This window comes from Amblyomma mixtum, chromosome 5, assembly GCF_055824585.1.
Source record: "Amblyomma mixtum isolate Tamu chromosome 5, ASM5582458v1, whole genome shotgun sequence".
In the NCBI taxonomy this organism is placed as follows: domain Eukaryota; kingdom Metazoa; phylum Arthropoda; class Arachnida; order Ixodida; family Ixodidae; genus Amblyomma; species Amblyomma mixtum.
In genome coordinates this window covers 64,964,459-64,992,145 of record NC_143016.1, presented here as the reverse complement: position 1 = coordinate 64,992,145, position 27,687 = coordinate 64,964,459, and the positions used below count along the sequence as shown (strand labels likewise).

At 51.8% G+C, this 27,687-nt stretch overlaps 3 protein-coding genes across 7 annotated transcripts in view; all 3 read right to left on the bottom strand.

Annotated features, from left to right (window-relative positions):
* Positions 1-4,776, bottom strand: part of LOC149342465 (uncharacterized) — a 77,864-nt gene extending 73,088 nt beyond the window's left edge. For 2 of the 5 annotated variants that reach the window (XM_089544837.1, XM_089544836.1), the window contains exon 1: positions 4,349-4,776. Coding sequence is in view for 4 of the 5 variants with exons in the window: in XM_089544836.1 (XP_089400962.1) it covers positions 4,349-4,426 (78 nt within the window). In the remaining variant the exon portion in view is untranslated. The remainder of the gene's footprint in view (positions 1-4,348) is intronic. The other 3 variants (XM_089544835.1, XM_089544838.1, XM_089544840.1) reach the window with 2 other exon arrangements.
* Positions 4,777-11,755: 6,979 nt separating this feature from the next.
* LOC149342464 (uncharacterized) lies at positions 11,756-13,914 on the bottom strand. Its single transcript, XM_089544834.1, has one exon. The coding sequence runs from the start codon at positions 13,616-13,618 to the stop codon at positions 11,756-11,758; it is 1,863 nt and encodes a 620-aa protein (XP_089400960.1). The 5' UTR covers positions 13,619-13,914.
* An 11,913-nt stretch (positions 13,915-25,827) lies between these two features.
* Positions 25,828-27,687, bottom strand: part of LOC149342460 (uncharacterized) — a 134,889-nt gene continuing 133,029 nt past the window's right edge. Inside the window, exon 9 of the mRNA XM_089544831.1 lies at positions 25,828-26,312. The gene's annotated coding sequence lies outside the window, so the exon portion shown is untranslated. The remainder of the gene's footprint in view (positions 26,313-27,687) is intronic.

The following is a 27,687-nucleotide window of genomic DNA, read 5'->3' as shown; positions in this document are numbered from 1 at the left end:
TTTTAGACCAGGATTGTCAGCGCAGGATGTATTCCTCCAACTACAACATCAGATACTGGAACCCAAAACAAAAGATACGAAAGCCATATTAGGAGTAGACCTCAATAAGGCCTTTGATCACGTTACCCACGCGGCTATCCTAACGAACCTAGAATCCCTCGACGTTGGACAACGCATGTACAACTGCATTCGCGATTTCCTCAGTAATCGCACGGCCAATCTCTCATTCGGCCCGCATTCCTTAAACGACATCAACATCGGAGCACGAGGCACCCCACAGGGAGCGGTCCTCTCCCCGACTCTCTTTAACATAGCCATGATGGGTTTACCTAAATTACTCAAGTCGATACCCAACCTACACTTCAGCTTCTATGCCGATGACATTACACTATGGACATGCCGAGGTAGCGACGCGGAGATAGAACACCGCTTACAAACAGCACTAAATATCATTTGCACGTACGTCCATGATAGAGGGCTCTCATGCTCCCCCACGAAATCGCAACTTTTCATATACAAACCCCACCGATTGTCTGGCACACCACCGAATATTCAGCTCGTTTTGGGCAAGGAACCGATTCCCACAGTGCCAAAGGTTCGCATACTGGGAATGTTTCTCACTACTTCTGGCTCTCACACTGACATGATCCAAGCGCTACAAACGCACACACAACAAGCCACTAGGCTCATCAAACGTGTGGCACACAGAAAATCGGGCCTACGGGAACCAAACACGCTTCGACTAACACAGGCTTACATCACCAGTAGAATAGCATATGCACTACCGTATCTGCCCCTCTTAGCGAAAGATAGAGAACGCCTAGACGGCCTCATTCGGAGCAGTACGCGCACAGCTTTACGCCTTCCCCCATGCACTTCCACAGAGCGCCTTCTTCGACTAGGAATACATAACACTTTCGAGGAACTCTGTGAGGCCACCAAAACGGCACAACTAGCCAGACTAACACGCACCCCTGCAGGACGAGCTCTGCTGCAGTCTCTTCGCATATCGCCTGTCGGCGTTATACCCGGCACTGACACAATCCCCACTCCCATAAGAGCTGCAGTTCAGATACCACCCCTCCCTAAACACATGCACCCGGAGCGCGATAAAAAGCGCAGAGAGGCCCGGGCCTTAGCACTACACAGAGCTTACGGAGAGGATCCCAATGTAGCATATACTGCATGATGCCTCGCTCTACGCATCAGGCGCACAGGCAGCTATAGTGGCTGTTCGCAGTGACGGCCGCCCCATCACGGCAGGAACCATTCTTACCTCATCCATAACCACGGCAGAGGAAGCGGCTATCGCTCTAGCCATCTCCTCTTCAGCCGCTACCAAAATTATATCCGATTCGCAAACAGCAATCCTAAATTATAGCACTGGTCGTATCTCTCGGCAAGCCAGCAGCATACTCCGACGCTGGAATCCCTCCAGAACCGTAACGCTCATCTGGGCGCCAGCACATGCCGGACTACCCGGAAACGAGGAGGCGCATGCCCTCGCCCGAGATCTTACCCTCCGGGCGGGTGAGCACACCGCCTCCTCCGTCGAAGGGGAGTGCCTGTTAAATTTCAGTGACATCCTACAACACTATCGTTCCAACAGACAGATATACGCACCTCCTCACCCTTCGCTATCAACCACGCAATCAACTTTCTGGCGCAGGCTTCAAACTCGCACACTCCCATACCCGATAGTCATGCATGGACGCTTCCCTGACCTATTCTCCTCCTCCTGTCGACTATGTGGCAAACCAGGCGACTTTCTGCATGTTCTGCTCACCTGTTCCACTTAACCGCACCCCCCTCCCCCAGAGGTGGCACTCACTTACTGGGAACAGCTGATGTCCAGTTCAGCACTCCAAGACCAACGACTCGCCATCACCAGTGCCTCTAACAGGCTGGCCCTCCAGGGTCTGGCACATCATTTGTAAGGGAGGAACCCACTGGGTGGGCCACTCCCGCAGGCCATGAGGGGGGCTCTGCCCCCCACCTGTAATTTGTCATGGCCAATAAAGTTTACACCACCACCACCTGGCACACGCGTGCAAGTGTGCACGCAGCCAGCAGGCAGCCAGCCAGCGCGAGACACTTCAACGTCTTCGAAGACACTTCAGCGCCACCTGAGAACACCAGGTGGCAATATATAACAAGTAGTATCGGTACGGCTATCGATAGTACTATCAATAGAACTATCGAAAGTACTATCGATACTACTATCGATACTAATATCGATAGTACTATCGATACTGCTTTCGATAGTTTTGCATCACTACTGCCGAGTCCTAGAACGCGGATTCGATCCCGGACGCGGTAACCGCATTTCGATGTCGGAGAAACACAAGGCGGGAGAAACACAAGGCGCCCGTACACAGTGCGATGTCAGTGCACGTTAAAGGATCCCACATGGCCGTAATTAATTCGAAGCCCTCAACTGCGGTGTCCCTCATAAGGCAGCACATGTCGCTTTGGGACGTTAAACCCTGTTTGCCATATTAAAGACTTAATAAGCGGTCAACTGAAATAAAGAGCGCCTCTTGATAAATACATTTCTGGCGCTATTTTGGACTGATTACTTTCACACGCAGCACGAGGCAACAGCACAGTCGCAGGTTGCTCAACCTCCGGAACCATGTTATTATCTTATTCTACTCACGTTCGGCCCGCCACGTTGATGCAGCAGATGGCGACACTCACGAAGGCATGAGCGTAATCTCAGAGCGGTCAGGACTCTTTTATCAAATATTCTAGGGCCCCGCTGAGAAGTCCGATAAGGTTTTGAACTTCCTAGCCGTCCCGTCGGCGAGATATGACCCTGAACGCACGAGGAGGAAAAAAAGCGCGTAGCGTCTAGTGGCGTCGGCCGAGCTAAAGCCGGATCCCGAAACTATGCACGGAAAATCCACCGGAGCTTATGACTGCAGCAGCGATATCACAGTCGCAGTCCGTTGGTTCAGCGGCCATATGGCCATTTATTCCAGCCACGGGGTGTGAGGCTGATTGTTGCATCCAACGTTACTAGACTAACTAGTAACGTTGGTTACATCCACGTGTTCATCTTATACATGGTTTTGTCCTTTACAAGCAAATATGGGTGCTGATAGTGATAGTACCCCCAAAGCGTTTCCAGTATCAATAGCGCGGCATTTGAAAAGGCGTGCGCCGGTGCAGGTGACGCGACAACTTTCGATGGTTCTCTTTTTCCCTGTGGTATTTGATTGCGCGAAAAACTCGCATTGTTCAAACAGGAAGTGTTCCGAGGATAAATCGTAGTATTGCAAGACAAAAAAACGTACAACTTTCGACAAAACAGTGTATAACAATCTCAAAGGCATTTTGGCGACAGTGAAAGATTTAGAGGTGTATCCCCCAAATTTTTTTACGAAGGCAGGATATGCTCTACAGACGAGTAGGGATTGGAGTGAAAAGGAAACAATGCCATTTAAATAGGTTAAAGAGCGGTCCGGATTGATTGCTCCATAATTATGCGTGACCTGCACAGTTATTTGTTATATAATTAGCTTTCCTCCCGGCGTGTAATATCCACAAGACATTTTCAAATTTAACAGAGAAATAACGAGATAATTCGCAATGTTGTGCAAAAAATTCGGTTCCACTCATACAGCTAGCCACTGTACAGGGGCGATAGAAAAATGCGAACAGTGCGTTCGACATTACTCATAGACGTGAGCGACGACCCAGTAGCGGACGGAATGCCATACGTACGCACAGCTGTGCACAGACACACAGTACGTGCAGAATGTCATATGTACTACGCACAGCTGGGAACAAAGAACGAGTAGCAAGGCATAAAATTCTGAGCAGCCAACGCTTTACGCGACAGCGTATGCTCGTTCGGTCGAAAAGCCGTCGGCACCACGCGTCGAAAAAAACCTATCATGCCAACCGTTTGCCGTAGATTTTTCCGGGTGCCTAAGTTAGAGCCTAGCTCGCCACACGGATTCTAACCAGTGACCTATAATCGAAGGAACCGCCAACATATATAATCGGGGGCAGCGTAAAAAATATCGTCTCATAAGCGGTTCGGTTGTCCACCAAGAAGTGAGACAGAGCGCCATTTCCTTTCCTCAGCAAACAAAAACAAAACAATTTTTAATTTGTCCAACGAGCAAGGCGTCGCGCCTAACGGGCGATGGCGTTCCGTGTGCTCCCCGGCAGCGCTGCACGACGATGTCGCGTTCCACTCTTAAAGGCGAAGCATAAGCGTCCTCCAAATTTTCTTTCACGCATTTCTGTGCCATAAATCAGCAAAAGCAAACGTTTCAGTTTCATTCACAAAACCAGCGGTGAGATACCGCTCACGGTCGCGTCAGTGCACGCTTACCTCATGCTCCTGGTTAACCTTTGTCGAAATTTCGGCGACGTGTTTGTCAACGTCCTCTTTCGTGCGAAACATCCCCATCCTTGCTCCGCGTCTCCCCTGGTCCAACACAACGGCCCGTAGGAGGCGAGGCGGCGATTCGAAAACGCACGCGGCACGACACAACACTAGAACGCGCCACCACGCACCAGATAAGCGACTTCAGACGCACTCCCGACAGACCGCACCTTCGCCGGCGTTGCCGCTTCGCGCGCGCCGCTCCGAATAAGTGAACCCAGAAAGCCCCGCGCCAGTGGCGTCAGACCATGGCGTCAGCGTCGGCTGCGTGAGACCAACGTCAGACGCGCGACGCGCGGCCTCACGCGCGCGCTTCTCCAACGGCAGCTGCGACGGCCACGGCGAGCTGTGCTTTGCGAATCTTGCGGCGGACGGCGTTCTAACCAGAAGACTTCGTTGGGTAGAGGCGGTTACGTCACATTTTAGAGCGCAGCTCTTTGGCGCCCGTTTTTGCGTTTCGCGGCGCCGCCGTTGCCGTTTTCCGTTTTAACCAGCAGTGGACACCTTTAAGCCGCGCTTTAAGCAGCGAAACCAATGGAGCGGGAGCTTGGAAAGCAGAGAGTAAAAATTGGTAATTTTTTTTTTTTGAGGAAAGGAAATGCACACTACCTCTCTCACACAATTCGGTGGACACCTCAACCAGAGAGAAGGCGCATAACTGCCTTCTTGGAACAGCTACTTGGCGGTAGTGACAGATGTGCGCTGCATGTGTTGGCATTGACAACGCTGTGTCAGAAACGCGGCGCTGAAGCCATAAGCCGTCGGCCTTGATTGTGTTCATTGGCGTTGGCGTTGACAACTGTTTACAAGCGCATAGCTGCCCCCTTGCAACAATGGACACCTCAATCGTGCTTTAAACTACGTGGCGGTAGTGACAGATGGGCGCTGCATGCGTTGGCATTGACAACGGTGTGTCAGAAACGCGGCGCTGAAGACAGGCCGTCGGCGTTCGTTGTGTTCATTGGCGTTGGCGATGACAACGTTTTAACTCCGATCATTTTAAGGAAAGGAAGTGCACATAACTGGCTCCCCTGGTCACTGGATGCCTGAATCGCGCTTATAGGTACGTGGGGTGATGAGGGAGAGAGATGTGGGCTGCATGCGTTAGCGCTGACAACGGTGAGCGAACTCTCGCGATCAACCATTAACTGCCACCTACCAGGGTGGCAGGGTGGTTGGGGACTTTATATGTATATATAATGACTAACACGAATTTCTTGCCACTTATGCGGGAGAACACCCCGTTCCTCTCTCGTAACGCCTCCCACGGCTGTGACAACGTCGCGAAATACTTGCACAGACCTCGTCTTTGAGAACCAGGCATTGATGCAGCAAGTCGAGAATACTTCCATCTATTACTTCGTTCACAAAGCTTCCTTCATGGCAATCAAGAACTGTTAGTGGAGTGTTTCTTGAGCAAGGAATATGTGTGAAAAATAGCAAGTTGTCTGTAATTGTACATATATGTCTTGCTCGAATTCTTTGCCTCAATCTATCGAAAAGCTGGAACAGCCGATGAGCTGCGCTCAAATTTCGCATTAGGAAGTAGCGTAACTGTCGGCAATTTTAAGGCGAAAGCCTTTATTGGCTCATGCTCGCGGTGTCCGTCCATGCTCGCGGTGTCCGTCCATGCTCGTGGTGTCCGTCCGTGCGCTGGAATCGTGCCAACTGTGGCCTCTCCTCCGCGCAGTGGCGCAACCTCCTCCGTAATTTCCTTTCCTCGAATTCATTTTCTTCACTACGGGCCGTCTTCCTGTTCCTTCTTTCACTCCCACTTCCTCCCTTCCTTTGCAAGCGGATGACGGGTGTCCACCGAGGGATGCGAGACAGTTACTGCTTAATTTTCTTTCCTCAAATAGAATTTTCATTTTCTTCACTACGGCCTCTCTTTGTCTTTCTTCTTTCACTCCCACTGCCTCCCTTCCTGTACGGTGCGGTTCGGTTGTCCACCGCGACGGTCGCTGGGCAACGGCTCTTGCAGCCGCAACAACAACACAAAAGCGCCAAAGAGCTCGCTCTAAAACACTGCAATCAAAACAGAGACCGCAGTCACCAAATACAGTAAAAACCGCACAAGCGGGAAGCACACAACGCACCAAGCGGTTCGGGAAAGGGGCGGTGGGTTGACCGCGAGGCTTCCAAAGTGTCTTCGGTAATCCCCTGCGTCCCACCCTGCCACCCTGGCAGGTGGTGGTGGTGAAAAACATTTTTAATACTCAGAGAGAGTTTGGGGATCAGAAGACCCCGCTACATGGTCGGTATCCTTAGTCCGGGACACCGCACGACGAGGCCCCGTCTCGCGCCCGCTTTACTAGAGCCCTTTGGGACTCCAGTGTGGAGCAGTTGAGGAGGGCAGTCTCCCATGCCTCTCGGGTGGGGGTGGGGGAAGGTGAGGATTCTGAGTACATGCCCACACCATGTGAAAGATATCGCAGATCTCTCCACAGTGCGGGCAGCGCCCATCTGTGTTCGGGTCGAAGTGTTTTGCTATGGCAGGACAGAGAAGAGTTCCTGTCTGCAGGCGCCGCAGAGTTCGCTCCTCCGCCTTACTCAGCCACTTGGCAGGTGCCGGGTAGAGGCGGTGGCTGTCGCAATAATGAATTAGGACTTCGCGGAACCGCAGAAGTGGTTTTTGAGCTTCTGAGCCAGGAGAGCTAGGATGAGGAGCCCGGTGTGTGAGCGCTAGGGCGGCCGCATCAGCGGCTTCATTGCCTCGTAGACCCTGGTGGCCAGGAGCCCAGATCACTTTTGTGCGAGTTGGATCGGCGGGAGCGCGTCTTAGAATTCGGGAGGCAAGAGGTGATATTTCCCCTGCAAGATAATGTTCACAGGCCCGGCGAGAGTCTGTGATAACCGTTCTCGATTTTGGATCGGCGGCAGCGAGAGCTATTGCGACTTCCCCCGCTCGTGTTGAATTTGGGGCATGAAAAGATAGCCCATTCATTCCCCGGTGGACTACGGCAGCCGTGTAGAATCCCGCGGGCGACGGCCCAGTTATGTACACGTAGTAGACGCCCTCTTTAGATCCATATTGCCTCTCAAGCGTGCGAACCCGCGCTTGTCGTCTGCCTTCATGTGAAGCCATGTCCATGTTACGCGGGAGCGGAGAGACCCAGAGCATGTGGCGCCACAGCACCGGGATGTTCTCCGTTCCCTCTGGTATGCATGTGTGTTGGATGTGTAAGGGGTTTAGCAGGCGGCGCCCAGGAACCGTCTGCGATAGCCGCGTATATTGGTTCACGAGGTGGGCCTCCCGCAACTCCGGATAGGAGTACCACTCCCAACGCCTTCAGTTTGGCGTTGGAGGTAGCCACCGGGAGGTCCAGTGCTCGCTTTGTTGTATTCCTGATGATGGCGTCAATGCGCTCGTCTTGTTGTTTGGTAGAGGATCCGGCTGGTCACGAAGGCATGGGCGAGCCGTAGCGCGTCCCTGCCCCGCAGACCACCCCGCTTGTTGGAAACACGGTGGATCATGCGCCATACCTGTTCACCTATGCGCTTGAGTTTCGCTAGTAGAGTCCGGCCTAAGTTTGTTATTGATGAACAGACCTAGGATCCGGAGCTCTGCCACTTCTCTGATGGGACCGCCCGACAGGTTGATCGCGAGTTTGCTCACCCAATGAACGCTGCGGCCTATTGCTGCAGTGTTGCGTGCCTGCCACAATTGGATTGGATTGGAATAAACTTTATTTGTGCCTGCAGTTGGGCGCTCGCGCGCCCCGACGAGGGCCTACGTCGTCTACGAGGCTGCCGTTACTCGGCGCGGGTCTCCGCTCGCCGTTGCCGGCTCGCTGGGTCCCTGCCTTTCGAGCGCCCCGAGGACCTGCTGGACGGCCCATAGCTGTTGGTCATGGTCGTTGCTCTTCGCTGCTGCCTCCAGCCGCGGCGGGATTGTTCCTGATCTTGCTTCCCTTGGATTTCTGATGCAGTCCCACAAGATGTGCGTCTGATCTGCCGGCTCCCTCCGGCAGACTCTACACGTATCGGTCGGGTAGGTCTCGGGGTACATGCGATGCATCAGTCCCGGGCTCGGTAGCGATCCGGTCTGGAGCTGTCTCAGTAGTACCGCCTCCGCTCGACTCAGCCTCGGGTGCGGGGGTGGGAGAGTCCTGCGAGCCAGGCGGTAGGCCTTCGTGATTTCGCTGTAGTCGGTCATGCGGTCCTTGGCTCCGAACCACGTCGGACGGTGTGTTGCCGGGGCGCGGTTGGTTAGCGCTCGCGCCGCTGCGTGTGCCGTCTCATTGTGGTTCGCACTGCGTTCCGACGCGTCGCCCGCGTGCGCCGGAAACCACTTGATTCTTATTCTTCGGTCTTGCAGTTTAGTCGCTCGTAGTACGCGCTCGGCCTCCCTGCAGACTTGGCCTTTGGCGAAGTTCCGCACCGCCTGTCTCGAGTCACTCAGCACCGTGTAGCAGTCTGCGTCGGCGATGGCCAGGGCGATGGCCACCTCCTCCGCTTGTTCCGCTCCGGCGCCTCTCACGCTCGCTGCCGTCCTCGTGGCGCCGGTCGACGCCTCTATGACGACCGCTGCGAAGGCGTTCCGTTGGTATTCGGCCGCGTCCACGTACCGCGCGTGCTCGTCGTTGGCGTGCAGGTCGATGAGAGCCTTGGCCCTCGCCGCTCTTCTTTCCTTGTTATACTCGGGGTTCATGTTCTTGGGTATGGGGTCGATTCTGGTCTGGCGTCGGACCTCTTCGGGGACGGGGAGCTTTGTCTCCGCGTCGTTCGAGTGTCCTATTCCCAGGTCGTCCAGTATCTTCCTCCCGGCTTTGGTCGTGGACAGCCGCTCCAGTTGAGAGGTCCGTTGCGCTTCGGCTATTTCTTCGAGCGTGTTGTGGATCCCGAGTTGTAAGAGGCGGGTCGTGCTCGTGGACTCGAACAGGCCCAGCGCCGCCTTGTACGCTCTCCTGATGATTACATTAATTTTGTTGCGTTCGTGTTGCAGCCATCTATGGTAGGCTGCAACGTACGCGACGTGGCTGATGACGAAGGATTGGACGAGCCTGATTAGGTTCTCCTCTCTCATGCCAGCCTTCCGGGAAGTGACTCTTTTGAGGAGTCGCATAGCGTTGGCCGCTTTTGCCGTGAGACGGGCGATGGTTTCGCCGTTTCTTCCATGCTTTTCGATGACCATGCCTAGGATCCTGATTTTGCTGACCTCGGGGATCACGTTGCCGGATTTGGTTACGATTCTGATTTTTTCGCATTCGCGTTGTCTGGTCTTGCATCTGCCATTGTTGGTAGGTGGGAGTATGAGGAGCTCCGATTTGCTCGGCGAACATCTCAAGCCGGTGCCTTCCAGGTGGTCTTCTATCGCGTCGACGGCGGCTTGCAGAGCGCCCTCGATGTGGGCGTCGCTGCCGCCAGTCACCCACAGTGTGATATCGTCCGCGTAGATGGTGTGCCTGACGTCTTCGATGTCCGCGAGCTTCTCGGCCACTCCGATCATTACCAGGTTGAACAGCATCGGCGAAATGACCGATCCCTGCGGTATGCCGGTGCTCCCGAGCTTCTTCTCTTGCGTTTGTAGGTCGCCTGCTCGTAGCTGGGCGGTCCTGTCCGTGAGGAAGTCCTTGATGTAGTTGTAGGATCTTTCGCCCATGTTGAGCTTAGAGACTTGGGACAGAATCGCCGAGTGTTTCACATTATCAAAGGCGCTCTTTAGGTCGAGACCCAGGATTGCCTTGTTGTCGCGGGCGCTGCCGCCATTGTCTATGATTTGGTATTTGAGCTGCAGCATCGCGTCCTGCGTGCTGAGGTGCTGTCTAAAGCCGATCACCGTGGCCGGATACAGCCCTTCTCGTTCCAGGTAGTCTTGCCACCTGTTGAGCAGGACGTGCTCCAGCACCTTGCCCACGCAGGACGTGAGCGAGATGGGCCGAAGGTTGTCCGTGTCCGGTGGCTTCCCCGGCTTGGGTATCAGGATAGTCTTGGCTGTCTTCCACTGCTTTGGTAGCGCGGCCGCCCTCCAGCACTTGTTGAAGTATTTTGCGAGGTTCTCAATCGAGCTGTCGTCGAGGTTCTTGAGCGCCTTGTTCGTGACGAGGTCCGGGCCAGCTGCCGACCGGCTGTTGAGGGCGTGCAGGGCCGCGCGGACCTCCTCGACGTCGATGTCACGATCGAGCTTCGCGTTGGGTAGGCCGCCGTACGGCGCGTGTTGTTCGGTGGGCGTAGTGGGCAGGTATTTGTCATTTATGCGCCTGGTGACTGCATCGGCGCCCTGTACCGAGACAGCCCGATGTATGAGCTTGGCGAGTCTGTCCCTTTGGTGCGACTTGGTCTTGGTTTCGTCGAGCAGGTGCCGCAGCAGGTTCCACGTCTTCCCGCTATGCATCTGCCCGTCTGCCGCGTTGCAGATCTCGATCCACTGTTGCGTGCATAGAGCGCGGCAGTGCTCCTCGATCGCTCGGTTGACCTCCGCCACCTTCTTTCTGAGTCTGCGGTTGAGCCGTTGGTTCTTCCAGCGACTGAGTATTGACTGCTTGGCTTCGATGAGATGCGCTAGCCGGCTGTCTACTTTATCAATCGCAGCGTCCGTTTCAATTTCTTTGGTCGCGTCGCGTACGCTCTTGGTGATTTCGGCCGTCCACGTCTCTATGTCTTCGATCTCGCCGTCAGCGTCTGTCTTCTGGCTTCTGGCGTCTCGGAAGGCATCCCAGTCTACCCATCTGTGTGTTTTGATGCTGGTGTCGTTGTGTTCCGGTATGCTTATTTCCACGATGGTGTGGTCGCTGCCGAGGTCGGTTCCCGTGTTTCGCCAGGTGATCGCTCCCCGGACGTCGTTCTTGACGAACGTGAGGTCCGGAGTGGTGTCCCGGGTCACAGAATTACCGATTCTCGTCGGGTGCGCCGGGTCCGTGATGAGGGTGAAGTCGAGTTCCATGGCGTCTTGGTACAGGTCGCGGCCCTTTGCTGTGTACTTGTTGTAGCCCCAGGCTGGGTTCATCGCGTTGAAGTCGCCGCAGACGACTAGCGTGTTGCGGCCTGCCGCGGTGCTGGCTCTGTGTAGTATTGTTTTGAATCTCTGCTTTCTCTGCGATGGGTTGCTGTATATGTTGAGCAGAAAAATGCTTCCTTTTCTCTTCTTGCCCGGGATGATTTCGGTGAGTGTGTGCTCGATCTTGATATTGCTTTGCAGCTCGTGCTCAACGAACGTGAGTCCTTTCCTGACCAGGGTGCACAGGCCTCTCCCGTCGGGCTGGCCCTTGTGCACTCTGTAGCCGGGCAGGGACGGTGCGTCGGTGAGTGTTTCTTGTAATAGGATCACGTCTGGTTTGCGCGCGGCATGTGCGATGTGCTGTTGGATGACTGCCTTCTTCCTTCCGAGGCCGCGACAGTTCCACTGCCACGCTGTTACGGCTGCTGCTGTTGTTGCGTTGGCAGCCATGGTTGCGTTGGTGTGTACGCGGTTCCCTGGTTGGGTGGATGTTGCGCGAAGAGGGGCGCAAACGTCGGGTGGCTCACTATCGGCTGTAGGGTCCTTTCGATGTAGGCGAATCTGTTCGTGTTCTCGGCTTGGTAGGTCTCCATTGTTTGTTTCATTGCTGTCACTGCTGCGATGTTCGCCGTGATTAATTGTTCGAGTTTGGTGAACGTCGCTTCGAATTTGGCCTCGGGGTTGTCGATTCGATTGTTCTCTGTTTGCTTGCGCGTGGCCTCGACGGCTCGCTTCTTAGGTGCCGGTTCCTCTACGGCTGTCTCCTGGGTGTTCATGGTTGTTTCGTCGGTCGTGCTTGTGCTTGGCGTGAGTCTCTGTGGAGGCTCGTTGTTGCATAGCAGCAACTTACGGATCTCGGCGATCTCTCTCGTGAGGCTGTTGATGGTCGTGCGCAGCGCCGCGTTCTCTTGTCTTAATGTCTCGTTGGCTTCTCGCATCTTGTTTATATCGTCTTTCTTCGTGGCTTCGGTGATTTTATGCGCGTTCCTTATATTGTTCCCTTTAGCTGCGTCAGCCCAGCTGACTCGCTCACGTGATGGTGACCTTTTCCTACTGAGGCTTCTCTTGCAGCTGCTGTCTCTGGAATTTGGCGCGCGGTTCTCTGATGGAGTCCTTGACTTTCCCGCAGCTGGCGGCTTGTCGAGTGGCGGGAAATCGCTCTCCGACAGCAGCTGGCGTTCGGCCTGTCGGCGCTCCCATTGTCGCTTGCGCACTACGTAGGGGATCTTGTATTTCGCCTTGCATGTTCGGTCTCCGGTCGGGTGTTCGTCCCCGCACAGCTTACATTTAGGGGTACAGCGATGGTCTTCTTTGGGGTTGGCGAGTCCGCAGGCCAGGCACGTCTTGATATTGGGGGTCGGGCACACGTCCTTTCGGTGTCCCACTCGGCCGCACTGCTTGCAAACGTCGATCTGTTTCCTGTAGAGGCGGCACGGTATCAGGGTGACTCCGTATCGGACGAAGTTCGGTACCTTGGGTCCCTGGAACACCACGATCGCGGTGGTCGTGCTGCCGATCCTCTTTGCGCCCACTGCTAGCGGGTTTCTCTCGTTGACGATGTTCCTATCTATCTCGTCGGCGCTCGCATCGATGGGGATGCCTCTGATGACGCCCTTTACGGTGTCGTGAGGAGCCGTGCGATATGCGCTGACTTCGTAGGAGTTGTCTTGAATATAGATTTCCTGGATTTTAGCGTACCTAGCCGCGTTGTCTTCGTTCGGTGTACTGACGACCATGATGTTCTGTTGCGTGTTGGGGCAGATGGTGTCCGCGGCGCTTTCCTCGCTCGTGATCTTGGCCGCGGCGAGTATGGCCGCAGCGACGGTGGTGGTGCCGGTCTTGGCGATGTCCAGTCCCCCTCTGGGTCTAACGACTATCTTGCTCTCTTCCAGTGGCATGGCTGGCATGCGTGCTGCCTTGATGGCCGAGGCTCTGACGTTCTTGTGGAATTTCGATTTCGGGCTTGTTTGACTCCCGCCGGGTCCGTCAGGCTTGCCGCCGTCGGGGGTACGCTGGCGCAGCCTCGACATGCGTTCCCCCGCGAGCGTCCATCCGGCGTCGTTGTGGTATTCCTCTGGTGATATCTCTTTGCCTTGAACTTGAACGCACATTTGGTTGTCCACGATCATTGTAGACGTAGCGGACGCCTCCCTCGTCGTAACAGACGCCTCCATCTCGGACGCCGCCGATGAGTACGGTTGAACTTGAACGCACATTTGGTTGTCCACGATCATTGTAGACGTAGCGGACGCCTCCCTCGTCGTAACGGACGCCTCCATCTCGGCCGCCGCCGAGGAGTGCGGCAGGCGGCGACCGGTGCGACGGTGCTGGGCCTAGCGTCCGCGGGACAAGCTTAGGCCTAGCACTCTATCCCACGGCAGCGGTAGAAAAAGTCACAAAATTTGGCAAAGAAAAACGCACCTCTAGGGTCAGCTGGTATCGGTCGATGCCGCTCGCCTTCACGGACACATTGGTGCAAGGAAAACTTTGTTTCGAGGCAATTAGCACTGCGTAATTGGTTAGCAGTGACAGAGCCGATGTGAACACGTCTGCTCCGGCGGCATGGAGCCAGCGTTCCCTGCCTGCCACAACGTTTTCAGCGCTAACGCATGCAGCCCACATCTCTGTCACCACCGCATGTATACCTCGAAGCGCGATTCAGGCGTCCACTGGCCCAAGGAGTCAGTTATGCACACTTCCTTAAAATCATCGGAGTCTAAAATGTTGTCAATACAACGCCAATGAACACAATGAATGTCGACTGCCTATATGGCTTCAGTGCCGCGTTTCTGCCAAAACGTTTATGTCAATGCCAACGCATGCAGCGCACATCTGTCACTACCGCCACGTAGCTTAAACCCGACTGAGGTGTTCACTGTCCCAGGGGGCCAGTTATGCGCCTCTCCTTTCAAAGCTCCCGCTTTTCATCGGTTTCGTAGTTTAAAGCGGTACTACTGTGTCCACTGTCTCAAGGGGACAGTTATGCACCTTTCTTTTCCTCTGCTTTATCTGAAGGTCAAATGAAGGTGAATTCTGCGAACACGGTGACCTTGGCTTTACCTAGTGTAGTGAAGCATTCGCCTCAAAAGAGGCGATTTTTTTTTTTAATAATAGCGGCAAACATCGAGAGAGCATAGTTTAGCCTGACGAAGAAGGAATTTTGTCATTTCGAAGACACGTAATCTGCGCGCGTGTGCTTCTGGCTTTACCATGAGCGTCGCGTCGGGCAACTTTGAGCTGGCGCAACTACGCCGTGTGTCCGACCTTGGCCTCAGCTCTGTACCTAGGCGAGGGCGTTGTAGTTTGCCTGTCGCAGTATGCAGCCGGCGCAACGTCGAATAGCCACATAACATTTGCGGCTGACCTACTCGACGTATTTCTTCGGATAAAATTAGCGGCACACATACACACATTTGCATCCACACAAGACTGCAGTCGCGTGAAGGGCCTTGTCCTACACTCCTTTCTTGAGTTTGCCTTGATTAGCGCTAACGTTACTATAAAGCCTCGTTCGCTGTCACGGCCCTTAGTTAACAACTGTGACAATCGCCCCATCCACCTGAGTGTCTTACATTTTCTACGTAAGACAAGAAGTGAGCGAGGTGAGGGTGTCGTGTACTCGCGCAAGCAGCTGTGCCAGGTGGTATTTAGAGCTATGTGGCCTGAGGTGATGTGGAAGAGGCGAAGATAATAGCCGCCGAGACCCAAGCCAGACGTCTCAACGTGCGATCGTGACATGTTGCGTTGGCATGGCGAACTCGTGGACGCAATTACCTGCTTGCTGTTCGGCTCAGTGCTTGGAATATTTAATTTGCATGCACTGACTAGGATTTGAGGATTTGTCGGTCAGCTCACATATATCAACGCCGAGCAAATACCTTGCCTGGAGTCTTTCATTAGCTTGCGCCAACAGCTCCTAGGGAGAAGAATTTTCAATGGAAGTTTCTTGCGACCATTTCGCAATGCTGAAATAAAAAAACCACACCCTTGCTTGTAACTGCTCTTCATTTTTCATTTTATGAGAATTTGCGTAAGTCTTTTTCCGATGAAAGATGGTTCCTATTTGCTTAAACGTATCAGCAACTGCAAACAAACTTGTCGGAGCTGGCTTGCACAAAAAGTGAAAACAAAATTAAATAATAAATGAGCAACTCGAGTGTACGCGTCGGCAGTCAAATGCTTCATGCAAACAGCTTTGATGACTAAAACGTTTTTTCTGCTGTGAGAAATTTTTACGAGAGGATACGGGTTTTGTCGTCTCCTGATGCCTTCGTACACAATTTTTGAGGCAAGACCATTTTCCAGATCATTTCTAAGGGAAAACTAGCTGCGTTCAAGGGCGCTTTGCGCTCCTCAGACTGCGCCTCTACACTCTCGGAACTTGTTGCGCAGCTCTTGCAACAGGAAACAAGGCAAGTTTCGTCATCGCATCAGAAAGATAAACTGCGCTGCGTATAGTTTCGGAATCGCTTGCCTGCGTTGACGCCAGTAAAAGATAAAACGCACGCTGGCGCCGCTTCAGTTGGAGTTAAGCGGAGGACGAAGGTATGTGAAGGAGGAGGGCAATGCAAGAGCAGTGATGCAAGGTCGATGGGTGCCCCGTATGCGGCGGCGGTTCCTGCTAAGCACACCCTCACTTTGCACGCGAACGTGTGCGTGCTTAGGAGCGCACGTCGCGTGTGAACGCCAGGGGGAACAGAAGGCTCGTTTGTCGAGCGGGCAGTCAGTCGCCTTTCTGCTCCTGTGCCGAGCGCATTTCCCCGGTCGGGTCGGCGGCCCTCCATGTTGTATCTTTCATTCCGAAATCTCGTGCCACCTTCACGAAGCAGCTTCACCCCCAGACTTGTTTTCGAACTGAAATCGGTCAAAAAGTTACGTCCGCAGACGGAACTCATTCTTTGGGACCGCTGCGGCGGCCTAGTCGTTTGAGCATCCGCCTCGCATGCGGGAGGTGCCGGGTTCGATCCCCAGTGCCGCCGGTACCCACCGGTCATATACAATGGCTACAAGCTTCCCTCCGGCCTGGTGCTCGGCTTAAAAAGGGTGAAATGCTTGGGAAATCGGTCTTTGACCCCACCTTGAGTAAAGGAAAATACCTTGTGCCATGGTGCTCTTTGGCCCCAGATGCCCTTGCGCCATAAAAATCCATCATCATCATCATTCTTTGCGGAAAGGAAAATCGGCAGGGGCGCCTTAATCTGCGTTACCTTTAGAGACACGTGTTCATACACCGCTTTTACACAAGGACCTCATCATCGTTTACTGCTCGATTTCATTAGATCAGCGAACCTTTTCTCATTCATTTAGGAATCCTCATCTGTCATTGCATACTTTTTTATGCCCCGAGGCAATCAACATCACATTAAAAAAAAAAAAGAAGGTACAAGGAGCGAGGCGTCGGACAACCCTGGCATGTCTTTCACCCCTCCGCAGCCCGAAAACGAACAACAAACTCACTCGTTGTCCGGGAGTACACAATTCCCACTCCATGGTCGAAATCTCTGGAGTGGAAATTGAAAGGAAGTAACTTCCCACCTTTGCCTTTACTCCTGGGAGTGAATCTAACTTTCGTATTGTACGAGGCGAAAGTATTGGGGTGGTAATAAAAGACTCGGACGAAGCACTTCCCAGCAGCCACGGCCCAGGTAATTTGTAAATTCACTTATGATCTGTCTCCCGGGGTGCTCCAGAAACAATGCTGTTCGGTTCATTCGGTGAAACCGCATTCCAAAGACGAGACTACAGGGAATTAATGAGAGACCTAGGATCCCACACAAATCATTCCTATGTGAGTAGGCCGGAAGTGCTGCGTGGCTTCTTTTTCGGGGGGGGGGGGGGGGGGGGGGCATGCGGCGAGAGTGACCGGTGCCTCCTTACTGAAAGGAGGACAAACGTTACCCACCCACCATTTATTTCATCCCGCTCAAGCCACGGAGTTGCCGACTTGCTGACTGGCGGAGTTGCTGCCAGCAACCCTATAAAAGCTTTATCCTCCCTCGTTCCTGAAACCCCACTCTTACTCTGTTGTACATTTCCACATATTAAGTAGTTTAAGAGAAAAAGTGCGGCTTCAAGCCGCGACAACCAAGGTGGAAAAGGCTACAAGGGGCGGAACGTTTAGCTGGTGGAGACTATCATCCACAAATTTTAGCAACTGAAGATCAAGGAATTCCAGGGGAGTATTAGGGCACGCAGATTGAACACAAAATTAACATGGCCACCACCTTTGCTTATAATATTCCTTTCAGCGCATTTAGTGAGTACCAGTAATCGCAGCGCCATGCGAGCGTTCCTGTAAAGGCACGCAGTTTTTGTTCAGGAATGGCCATCTTAACGAAAAGTATTGCTGCATGCCTCATAATCCACTTTCCGCTTGGAGACCACATACCGCACTCGCTTTTTTCGGGAGCGCTTTTCCTGTTCTCACCATTTGTGGCATTATTTGGGAAGCTATCTTAGGCACGTCACTGTAGCGAGCGCCACTCGGTGATAGCATGCTATAACTTGGGTTTCACTTCTGCCACATCTATTTCTATATTTTCTACAGCCCTCGCTGCAGTAAGAAAATAGGCGTTTTACAGTGAAAGTTCAGTGCTGTGATGTCGCTCTCAAATTAACACACTGAAATTTTGACGAACTTCACCTCCCCACCCCCACCTCCCCTCCCTCGCAAAAAAATAAAAATACAAACGGCATTGATATTACTCCCTATCCCTATCTTTTTGTTATTTTCCGGGTTCTTACTCGCGAGAGACGAAATTTTCTGCATACGGCCCGTATAACATTGTAATAATAATAATAATAATAATAATAATAATAATAATAATAATAATAATAATAATAATAATAATAATAATAATAATAATAATAATAATAATAATAACAACAACAACAACTTTGTTATCTCCATCAGTGATGAAGAAGAATGCGGGTAAAAGTCGCTTTAGAGGCAAGCGACTTGACTAGTGTGAATGTGGTCTATTGTCGAGTATCCTTTACGAAAGCCTGCCTGATCATTTGGTTGACTAAAGTACAAGGTTGTCCTGACTCTATTAGCGATTACCTTAGTAAATACCTTGTAGGCAACGGACAATAAGCTGATTGGTCTGTAATTCTTCAAGTCCTTGACGTCTCCTTTCTTATCTTCCTTTCTCCCTTCATTTCTTTAACCCGCAGCCTCCTTTACTAGGCAAGCAATGATTGAGGAGGAAATAGAAATACAAAGCAGTTGACTTCATACGAAATATAAACAAAAATAAAGACAAAAAACGCAAATTACACGAAAAATGTTCTTCAATTATGTAAGAAATATTGAGCGACAAAAAGTTCACGTAATTGAGATGTATGAAAACCAAGACCCGATTTTTGAAAAGCGTTTAAAAGAGTTGGTAGTTTGTATGATATTTTTTGTCCAGAATAATTCGACTGAATCTTCTACTGTTCCGTGTATCTTGTGACCTAAGAATGTGTGTTCGTGGTAAGATTAGATAATTTACATTTGACGAGTGATATCCCCGCTATAGACGTTCCTCGGCCGTCGGCGCGCGAGTCGGCGGAGCGACGCACACCTGCCGAGGGAGCCGGTTTGCTCGCTAGGTGCCTGCGAGCCCTCGATAAGGTTTTCTTCCCGGGCGTATGCTTCAGTTTTGATAACTCGCTTATCGCCGCTCTGTACTGCTGGGGCGAGCTTATCTCGTGTACACAACGTACGGAGGGGCCGCCCGGCACTAGCTCACACAGAAAGCAAATTCCGTTCAGGGCCTTCGGATGCTCCCCTTTTGTTCAGCCATCTTCTGAGAAATATGACTGCTGAGCACGGTGTAAGGATATACCGGGTGTCCCAGCTAAATGTAACCAAACTTTGTAAAAAGGCGAAGAGTCCTAGTCCAGTGAAACCAACTGAGGGTTGTTCATAGTCGCGTGGCCTAGTCTTGAGTATTTTTCGCCCTTCAAAGTTAATTAATTAGTTAAGTTTAATTAGCTAACTTTTTTATTATTGACTTCAGGAAGAAAGTGTGAATGAAAAAGTTTTAGATCGCCTCGAAAAACCGCTAGTAATGCTGTTTCCGTCAAGTTACGATTTACGTAGCTTTATTTATTGGCCTTAAAAGAAAGTTGCCACGTGACCAGCTGCTTGCTCACTTCTCTGCCCCAATGTGCACCCAAAGTCTCATAGAGGAGAAGACTTCAGAAAAAATGGATTTTATTCTTTAAGGCGCGTCTTGGGACGTTGAAGTGGCACCGTTGTCATGTGGAAGCTTTTTCTTATTGTGTGGGTTATGGTTAAAGGCCGGTAAAAAAAAAAAAAACTACTTTACGTAAATATTACTTTGCTGCAAATGTCTCAGTAAGCTGTTTCTCAAAGCCATCTACAACTTTTCCATTGACACTTTGTTCCTCAAGTCAATAATTAAAAGTTAGTTAATTAAGCTTAACTAATCAGTCAACCTTGAAGAACGAAAAAGTACTGCAGACTATAGGTCACGCGACTCTAAACAACCCTCATTTGGTTTCAGGCGGCTAGGACATCCCGTGTTTTTTAAAAGCTTGGTTACATTTAGCTGGGACACCTGGTATAGTTGAGGGTGAATTGCATATTGCAACCGCGCAAAACGACGTACAGTCTTTGTCAAAAGTGACCAGGCTGGATGGTTTGCTTCTCGTTTGTATAGTAGAGCCTTTACGGCTTTCCCTAAGGTCGAAAAGTTCTTTGAAGGTGAGGACAGGGGTTCTTCTTACCATACAGAGATTTAGAGCTTGAGGGCTGGCATAATAGTTTAAATATACGACTGAGAAGTAAAACCATGCAGCCTGGTTACTTTTCACAAAGACTGTACGAGGGACGAAGAGAGGAAAGCACAGGACAGGACGCGGATGGTGGTTGACAGTGCACGCCAGTGGCCAGATAAAGTACCCCTCTCGCGCCTCCAAACTGGCCTTGATCGCGTTGTCTTCTCTCCGCCGAGCCATGAAACTTTGCCGGAAAAAAAAAAAAAAGAAATCTTACTTGTTCTATCTCGTTGCCATAGAAACGGGATGCTATCGTGCGGCGTTTGTTTTCTGGCGCTCGGCCAGCCTGCCCTCGTTCATAGCGGCCACGCCATAGCCATACGAGTGCGGTACGCGTTTTACCGCCGTTAGCTCTGGGGGCGAAGGTTGCCGGGCAAGTCAGAGTCGTGTTCGTGTACGGGAAGTGTCCGAGGATAGATGCAAAACTATTACGCAAGCGAGTTTGGTTTTAGTAATTTCAGACAAATAATGATGCACGAGTATGGTTTCAGTAATTTCACACAAATAATGATGCACGAGTTTGGTTTTAGTAATTTCAGACAAATAATGATGCACGCTGTGACTCACTGTCGCCAGTTTAGGCAGACAACGCGCTATTGGGATCGGGTGAGCATGGTCTGGCCGGAGAAGGGACGAGGAAGGCGGGAGACGGGGTTACGAGGAGATTAAACAAGGAAGGAGAACTTTATACACGAATATTTACATTATTTACAAAAGGGGTAACTGAGAGGGACTCTCAGTGAACGGGAACTTCTTCAGGAGTCAACGGGAGTGCCCTAGAGTCCTCAAAACAACACCCGTTAAATAGTCTTCGTATTCCCCAGATTCCTGACTGGGGAATAAACTTCGAACAATGACATCCAATCAGATGGACGGTTGTGGACACTGTTGATACCGCCCACGGCAGGGGCGGCGCTGGGCCGTGGGGCTCTCTCGCAGCTCGGTTGATGGGAGAGGGTAGAGGCTCAGTAATTAAACACTGCTGTCTTTCACTCAGCACATCACCACGCTGTTCGTTGACCTGAGGGTCGACTCGGCCACGGGACGCCGCCATCGTCGCCGCATCTTCGGCCTTCGGCGGTCTTTGACCTTCGCCGCTGCCACCGTGGTCTCTCGGTCCTGGAAGTTCGCTGCCTTAATCCACTTAGGCAGAAGGGGGGGGGGGGGGGGGGCATCCCAAACCCAACAGCACCCCCGCCACCAGACAATGCGTCCGGAAGATGAGCCGCTCCTACGCTGCTCGGCTGACAGGACGTGCAAGAGGGGGCTCTCGTTCCCTTCTTTTCCAGGCCTCTCTTCATCGGCTGTCGATGTCCCGCTCTCGGAATTTTCCTGGAAGGCGAGCCAAACGGAACCACAAACGCCACGCCGCACACAACAAAAGCAAGTGCCGTCTGTAGCCCACTCGCCCCGCCAGACAAAAACCAAAGCAAAACTGCTTATGCCTAGCCATCCCTCTAAGTAAAATCTGAAATGAAACAAAATTTACTGAACGAACACGAAGTGCGTAGCCGATGCACGGTTCAGGTGTTGGACCTCTTCAAAGTGTTGTCATAATGCATGACACTTCAAGAAACAGAGGGAAAATTAGAATTGGTCTAGAATCGGTCGGACAAATGCAAGCGATTCTTGATGTCACCCGGGCAGGGAGGAATCAACCGAGAGGTGAGACAGAGACTTTCAATTTTGCCCCGAAGCTATGACAATTGCCCATGTCGTCTTCCTTGCATTCTGCATAGTTGCAGACTCTGCGACACCTGTCGCAAGCGTGCAAAACTTGCAGAACAATCCTCGCAGAAGAAACGCACTGCGCAACTTCATAGCGCCAAACAAAGTAGCATTCGCGAGCGACCTAAGCTACAATGGCCAAGAGAGGCTTCGCTCGTGCTTCTGCGTACACTAGCGCCTAACATATACTGCAAGCAAGCCTACTTGCAAAACCGCACAACAAACACTGACGAAGTAATAACGTTGTGCAAAAGTCAATGCGGCAGAAAAATTTAGCATCTCTGGGAGCTCACGCCAGCTACCTTGATGGCCAAAAGTGGCCTCGCTCGTGCTTGAGTGTCAGCGGACACTAGCACGCAATAATCGGAGTAGTTTAAGTTCACGTGCCAAACCACGAAACGGACCCAACAAAATTACAGCTCGAAGTAATCTCGCAGCACCTACGCGAGGGACTACGCCACATTCGCCCATGAGTTACTTCGCTGTACCTTCGTGTGTCAGCGGGCACTATCACAATTCGCAGCGCAGCTCAACCTATATACAAGTGCCTGCTGCACGGCCATTCGCATCAAATCTCAACGAAGTGATGCCTTCAAAGAACAAACATGGCAGAATAAACGCGCGGATGAGACCTTATCTCACAAAAGAAATCGTTCGCGCTACAAAGAACTGCGCTATACAAAGGTTACGTAAAATAAGAGTATTCAAGGTAACATTACAACAATTAAAGCTAACGAAAAGTACAAAATTCACTCAGGTACAAAAGCTCTAAACTTGGTTTGCTTTCATTTTTCTTCATACAGTTGATTAAATGGATATAAAGAAAAGCAAACAGTAAATACAAAAGCATTAGTCCGTTAATAAGCCTGAAAAGTGTCTTGCGATTCAAGGGATCCCCTGGTCCCTATTCTTCAGACGCGCCCTGCGTGGTCGCGGTCGGACGGCCGGGCTACCCGCTAAGGTTTCCAAAAGCCTGTGGGGCTGATCAGTTCCGCCTGTGCTAGAGCGGCGCTTCCTCCTCTCTTGGTTCTCTGCATGCTGCGTCCCCCTCCGACTCGCGGGTCCTCTGTGGCGCTCTCTTGTGCGGCGACCGCGCACCCTTCTCCCTAGCTCGCCGCCCGCATCACATGCCTTGTAATCCCTTCTGCTGTCTCTAGATGGAGCAGGTGGTCTACATCTAGAGGGCGCATGATCAGTCGCATGGGTTTTTCTGCAACGCTTGCGAACTTTTGAGCCCCGCGGGGGGAATTTCGAGGAATTACGCGGAGTCCTCAAATGCAGAAGCTTGACCCGCGCGTTTTGCTTTCTCGCAGAGATGTTCCGATCAGCTGTCTTCCGCGTGGCCGTCTTCCGGAAACCTCACCTGTTGACTTTCGCTGCCTGTCAACAGTTCGCGCGCGGCCAACAGTTGCCATGCCGCCGGCCCTCGCTTTAGTCGACCCATCAGTTTTCAAAGGCTCATCATTTTCGCCATTTTTCTCGCGCAGCAAAGCCACTGGCGCTTTGCTCAGAGTGCCAGGCGACGGCTCACTTGCACAATCGCTCGCCCCCGTGACCTCTGCTGAACACGATGACTCACTATCCTGCGGTCTATATTTCGGCGCTGTGCTCTCACCTTTCCGGGTTGCATGGGCGATCACTGCGGCATCGCGCATTTCGGCTAACGCGTCGCTCTGGCTTGGAGCGCCAGAGTCGCTGTCAGGTGACTCACAGCCACGCCCTGTGCCGCAGGTTATCGCCTCAATTTCCTGCCTGCTACTGTTCGCCGGCTGCACCAGCGGAGGTCCCTCTCTAGTTTCGTCATTGAGCGGACTCAAAATCTCACTGCCGACTTTCTGAATAGGAGCTTCTGCCTTTAAATCGACATTTCCTGCCGCTGTCGCTGCCGAACTGGCAGTTCTTTCCGGGCTTGAACCTGCCCTGTCACTGCTCTTCTGAGCAACAATTTTGTGCGTAGCTGACCAAGCGGGGTTCGTTGGCTGGTCGCTAACGCACTGATGGGAGCGCTGCCTGCTGCCATCATTTCGACCTTTGGAGTCCGACTTCTACATTGATGCCAAAGAAGCGAAATAGGGCCCTTTTCGCTATTGCATAATTGTCGACCTCCTCGTCGGACAGGCGCGCTAATACGCCGCCGACGTCACCAGGAAGAATGACCACCAACATCATCGACCATTCACCCTGGTCAAGCTCCTCCTCACTACAGATCCGCTCAAAATTCTCGAGGAAAGCTCTGAAGCTCTCGCCTCTGCGGTAACTCCTCAGACGATCTCGGGCCCTTCGCCATCTGAGAAACTGAGTCTTACGCACTAGCTCCTGCTGCTCTCGTTTACGCAGTTCGTCGAGCTCAGCGCGTCTCTTACGACACTGCTCCTGCCATTCTCTTTCTTGCTTCTCTCGGAGCCTTCGCCGTTCCTGCTGCTGAAGCAGTTCTCTCTTCTCGTTCTCCTCGCGGAGTTTTCGCTTTTCCTGCTCCTCTCGCTTCTCTCTCTCTCCTGGAGAAGCCTTCGCATTTCTCTCTGCGCTTTCCGTTCAACAATCGTCTCCCACGTCTCGTCTGCCTCCTCGACCGTCACCTCCTCCGCCCGTATCACATCCAAAATCGCCTCTCTCGTTTTAGCGGGGCCTACTGATATGCCCAGTTCTTCCAAAATTTCAAGGAGGTCCTCAACCTTGAACTTCTCCATCGCGGAACGCACCTCGTGCCGCTAATCCCCGCTAAAACACAACCCTCAGCTTGAGGCGAACAAAACAAAAAACTGCCAAATTTTCATTTCCCAGAAAACACAAAACCCACTACTAACATCTGCCTGTGCTAGTGCGGTCTGGCGAAACGAATGGCAAACATCGGGCACTCACCCTGCCGAGATATGGCTGACGCCGTCAGTCCCGTAGCTGCCGGGGTCCGTTGGAGCCGGTGACCTGATGCCGTCCATTTCTCGGTCTTCGGAGGCGTAGCTGATGCCGTCAATCACGAAGCTGCCGGGGTCCGTTGGTGGTGGTGGTGGTGAAAACTTTTAATCGTTGAAATAGAGTTTGGGAGCCACAGAGTGGCCCCGCTACATGGTCGGCGTCCCTAGTCCGGGACACCGCATGACAATGCCCCATCTCTCGCCCGTTTCACCAGAGCCCTTTGGGACTCAAGCGAGGAGCAGTTGAGGAGGGCAGTCTCCCATGCCTCTTTGGAAGGGGTAGGGGAAGAGGGGAGGTGGGGATTTTGAGTACATGCCCACACCATGTGGAAGATATCACAGGCCTCCCCACAGTGCGGGCATCGCCGGTCCGTTGAAGCCGGTGACTTGACTTGGGCATCTCATCGAGCGATCGAGTTGTTGGGTGCAGATTCTATCTCACCGCTGGCAACCAGTTATTAGGATCGGGTGAGCATGGTCGGGCCGGAGAAGGGACGAGGAAGGCGGGAGACGGGGTTACGAGGAGATTAAACAAGGAAGGAGAACTTATACACGAATATTTACATTATTTACAAAAGGGGTAACTGAGAGGGACTCTCAGTGAACGGGAACTTCTTCAGGAGTCAACGGGAGTGCCCTAGAGTCCTCAAAACAACACCCGTTAAATAGTCTTCGTATTCCCCAGATTCCTGACTGGGGAATAAACTTCGAACAATGACATCCAATCAGATGGACGGTTGTGGACACTGTTGATACCGCCCACGGCAGGGGCGGCGCTGGGCCGTGGGGCTCTCTCGCAGCTCGGTTGATGGGAGAGGGTAGAGGCTCAGTAATTAAACACTGCTGTCTTTCACTCAGCACATCACCACGCTGTTCGTTGACCTGAGGGTCGACTCGGCCACGGGACGCCGCCATCGTCGCCGCATCTTCGGCCTTCGGCGGTCTTTGACCTTCGCCGCTGCCACCGTGGTCTCCCGGTCCTGGAAGTTCGCTGCCTTAATCCACTTAGGCAGGAGGGGGGGGGGGGGGGGGGCATCCCGAACCCAACAGCGCACACGATAGGTTTTGTGACATTATGCGGGACGTTCTGTTTCCTGGTTTTTGCTGTTGTAAAATACTCCTACTTGATATTTTGTAAAAACGTTTTTTTTCCCTCTATGACAGCATTTGTCATAGCCTACATGGCGGTCAGGGCGTTAAACCACAAAATTTACAATTTAGTTATCGGTTTTAGTCTTTTTTATTGGAATCTCGGTTTTTTTCTTCCGCTGCATGGAGAGACATTACCTCCATTCCAATTGTACCCTCATATTTTGAAGTATATTTGCTTTAAACTTAAGATGAATAGAAAAAAAAACGCAGCAGGTCCATCGGATAACTTTACCAATTTTGGATGGTTTTGTGATTCATAGATAGTATGAACTTTGGAACTGTTGGCAGAAAGAAGACCACCCGGGCCTTCTCACAGTTTTGCTCATTTTAATCCACTCGATGGCTCATCATTGGTTTCCGCAGTAGAACTGTTCACAGCTACTTCCTTGGCCTGAAAGAAGAGGAGCGAAAACAGAATTATTAAAAGTGCCTGCCATGTCGGTATTGGCCATAACTTTAAGATATGAGGTTTTAGCAAACGTAAATGCAGACTACACACTTTGATGCTGCATTTGGTATTGCAGCATGCAAACGCACGCTGCAATTTTATATACCTTATTGTACAGGACAGTAACAAATGGTAATTGCGCCTTAAACACCTACTCTAGAAAACGAGATGCTTTTAGTTGTCTGACGTTTGAAAAAAAAAAAAATGAATGCAAATTGAGGCGAAATAGCTGCAACGTAAAATGATGATGATGATGTCCTCGGGCTGAACGTAAAATACAGCACTATAATACTATTTTTCATTGTCAGTATGATGCGCAACTGAAAATTGCAAAAGGAAAGCTACGAGAGCAATCGAAACATTACACAGATGAAGAGTTTGTTCGCAAAGTACTGGGCAAGCTTGTGGTTAAATCTGAAGTCCTTCGGACACCGAGAAATACTCGAATTTCGAAAGTTTCACAAATTAAGTTTCAAGTTGCAGTCGATATTCAACGATAAACTGCTCTTAATGGAGCTCGGCAGCATTGTCTTTGTCGTCAGAATTTAGGTTAGGCAAGTTAAAACGTCTGCACACCACGTATCTTTTTATGTTCCTGAATGATCAGCGAAGGTCGTCTCCCTCGTCGACAGTACTCGCCCCGACGCTTGCCGCCGCCTGCTGACAGTGAGCGAAGCATTGAGGAGTTCGATAAAGGATGGGCAGGTGAAAGTGATGTGTTCGAACATATTTCGAACATCTCTTCAACACACGCCTTGCTCGGCATGCCAACCTTTCTGAAAGTTCTGACAGCGCTACTTTCTACTGCACAACCAAATACCGCGCCTTCAACTTGACAAAAGTAAAGCATTCGCAAGCATGAGAGCTTGTACTACGTCTCGGTGCGGAGGAGGAGACAGGGAAATCTATACCATATGCGCAGCGCTGGAACTACTGAATCCGCCAGGCGCTAAAAGCAAGCAAGCTGTAAACAGATGCGCCCTACCCTACGTAAAGAGCCATCGGTTTCTGGGAGTAATCATCGACCGAAATCTACCATGGACCCCTCATATCTCATACATGAAAAAGAGACTGACAGCGATTTCTCACGTTCTCGCCTTTCTTGGGGGAAAGTCGTGGGGAGCGTCGGTGCGGTCGATGATGCAGCTCTACAACGCCTTATTCATGGGATTTCTTCGCTACAGCCTCCCTGTACTTGGAAATGTTCGAAAAACAAACATAGGAAGTCTGCAAAGCGCTCAAGCTCAAGCTCTTCGGACTTGCCTAGGATTGCCGAAATGTGCCTCTACGGCCGCATCTGTACTCATCGCCAGGAGCA

Coding starts and splice junctions, on each gene's coding strand:
- LOC149342464 (XM_089544834.1), bottom strand. CDS start 13,618: ATGGAGGCGTCCGTTACGACGAGGGAGGCGTCCGCTACGTCTACAATG.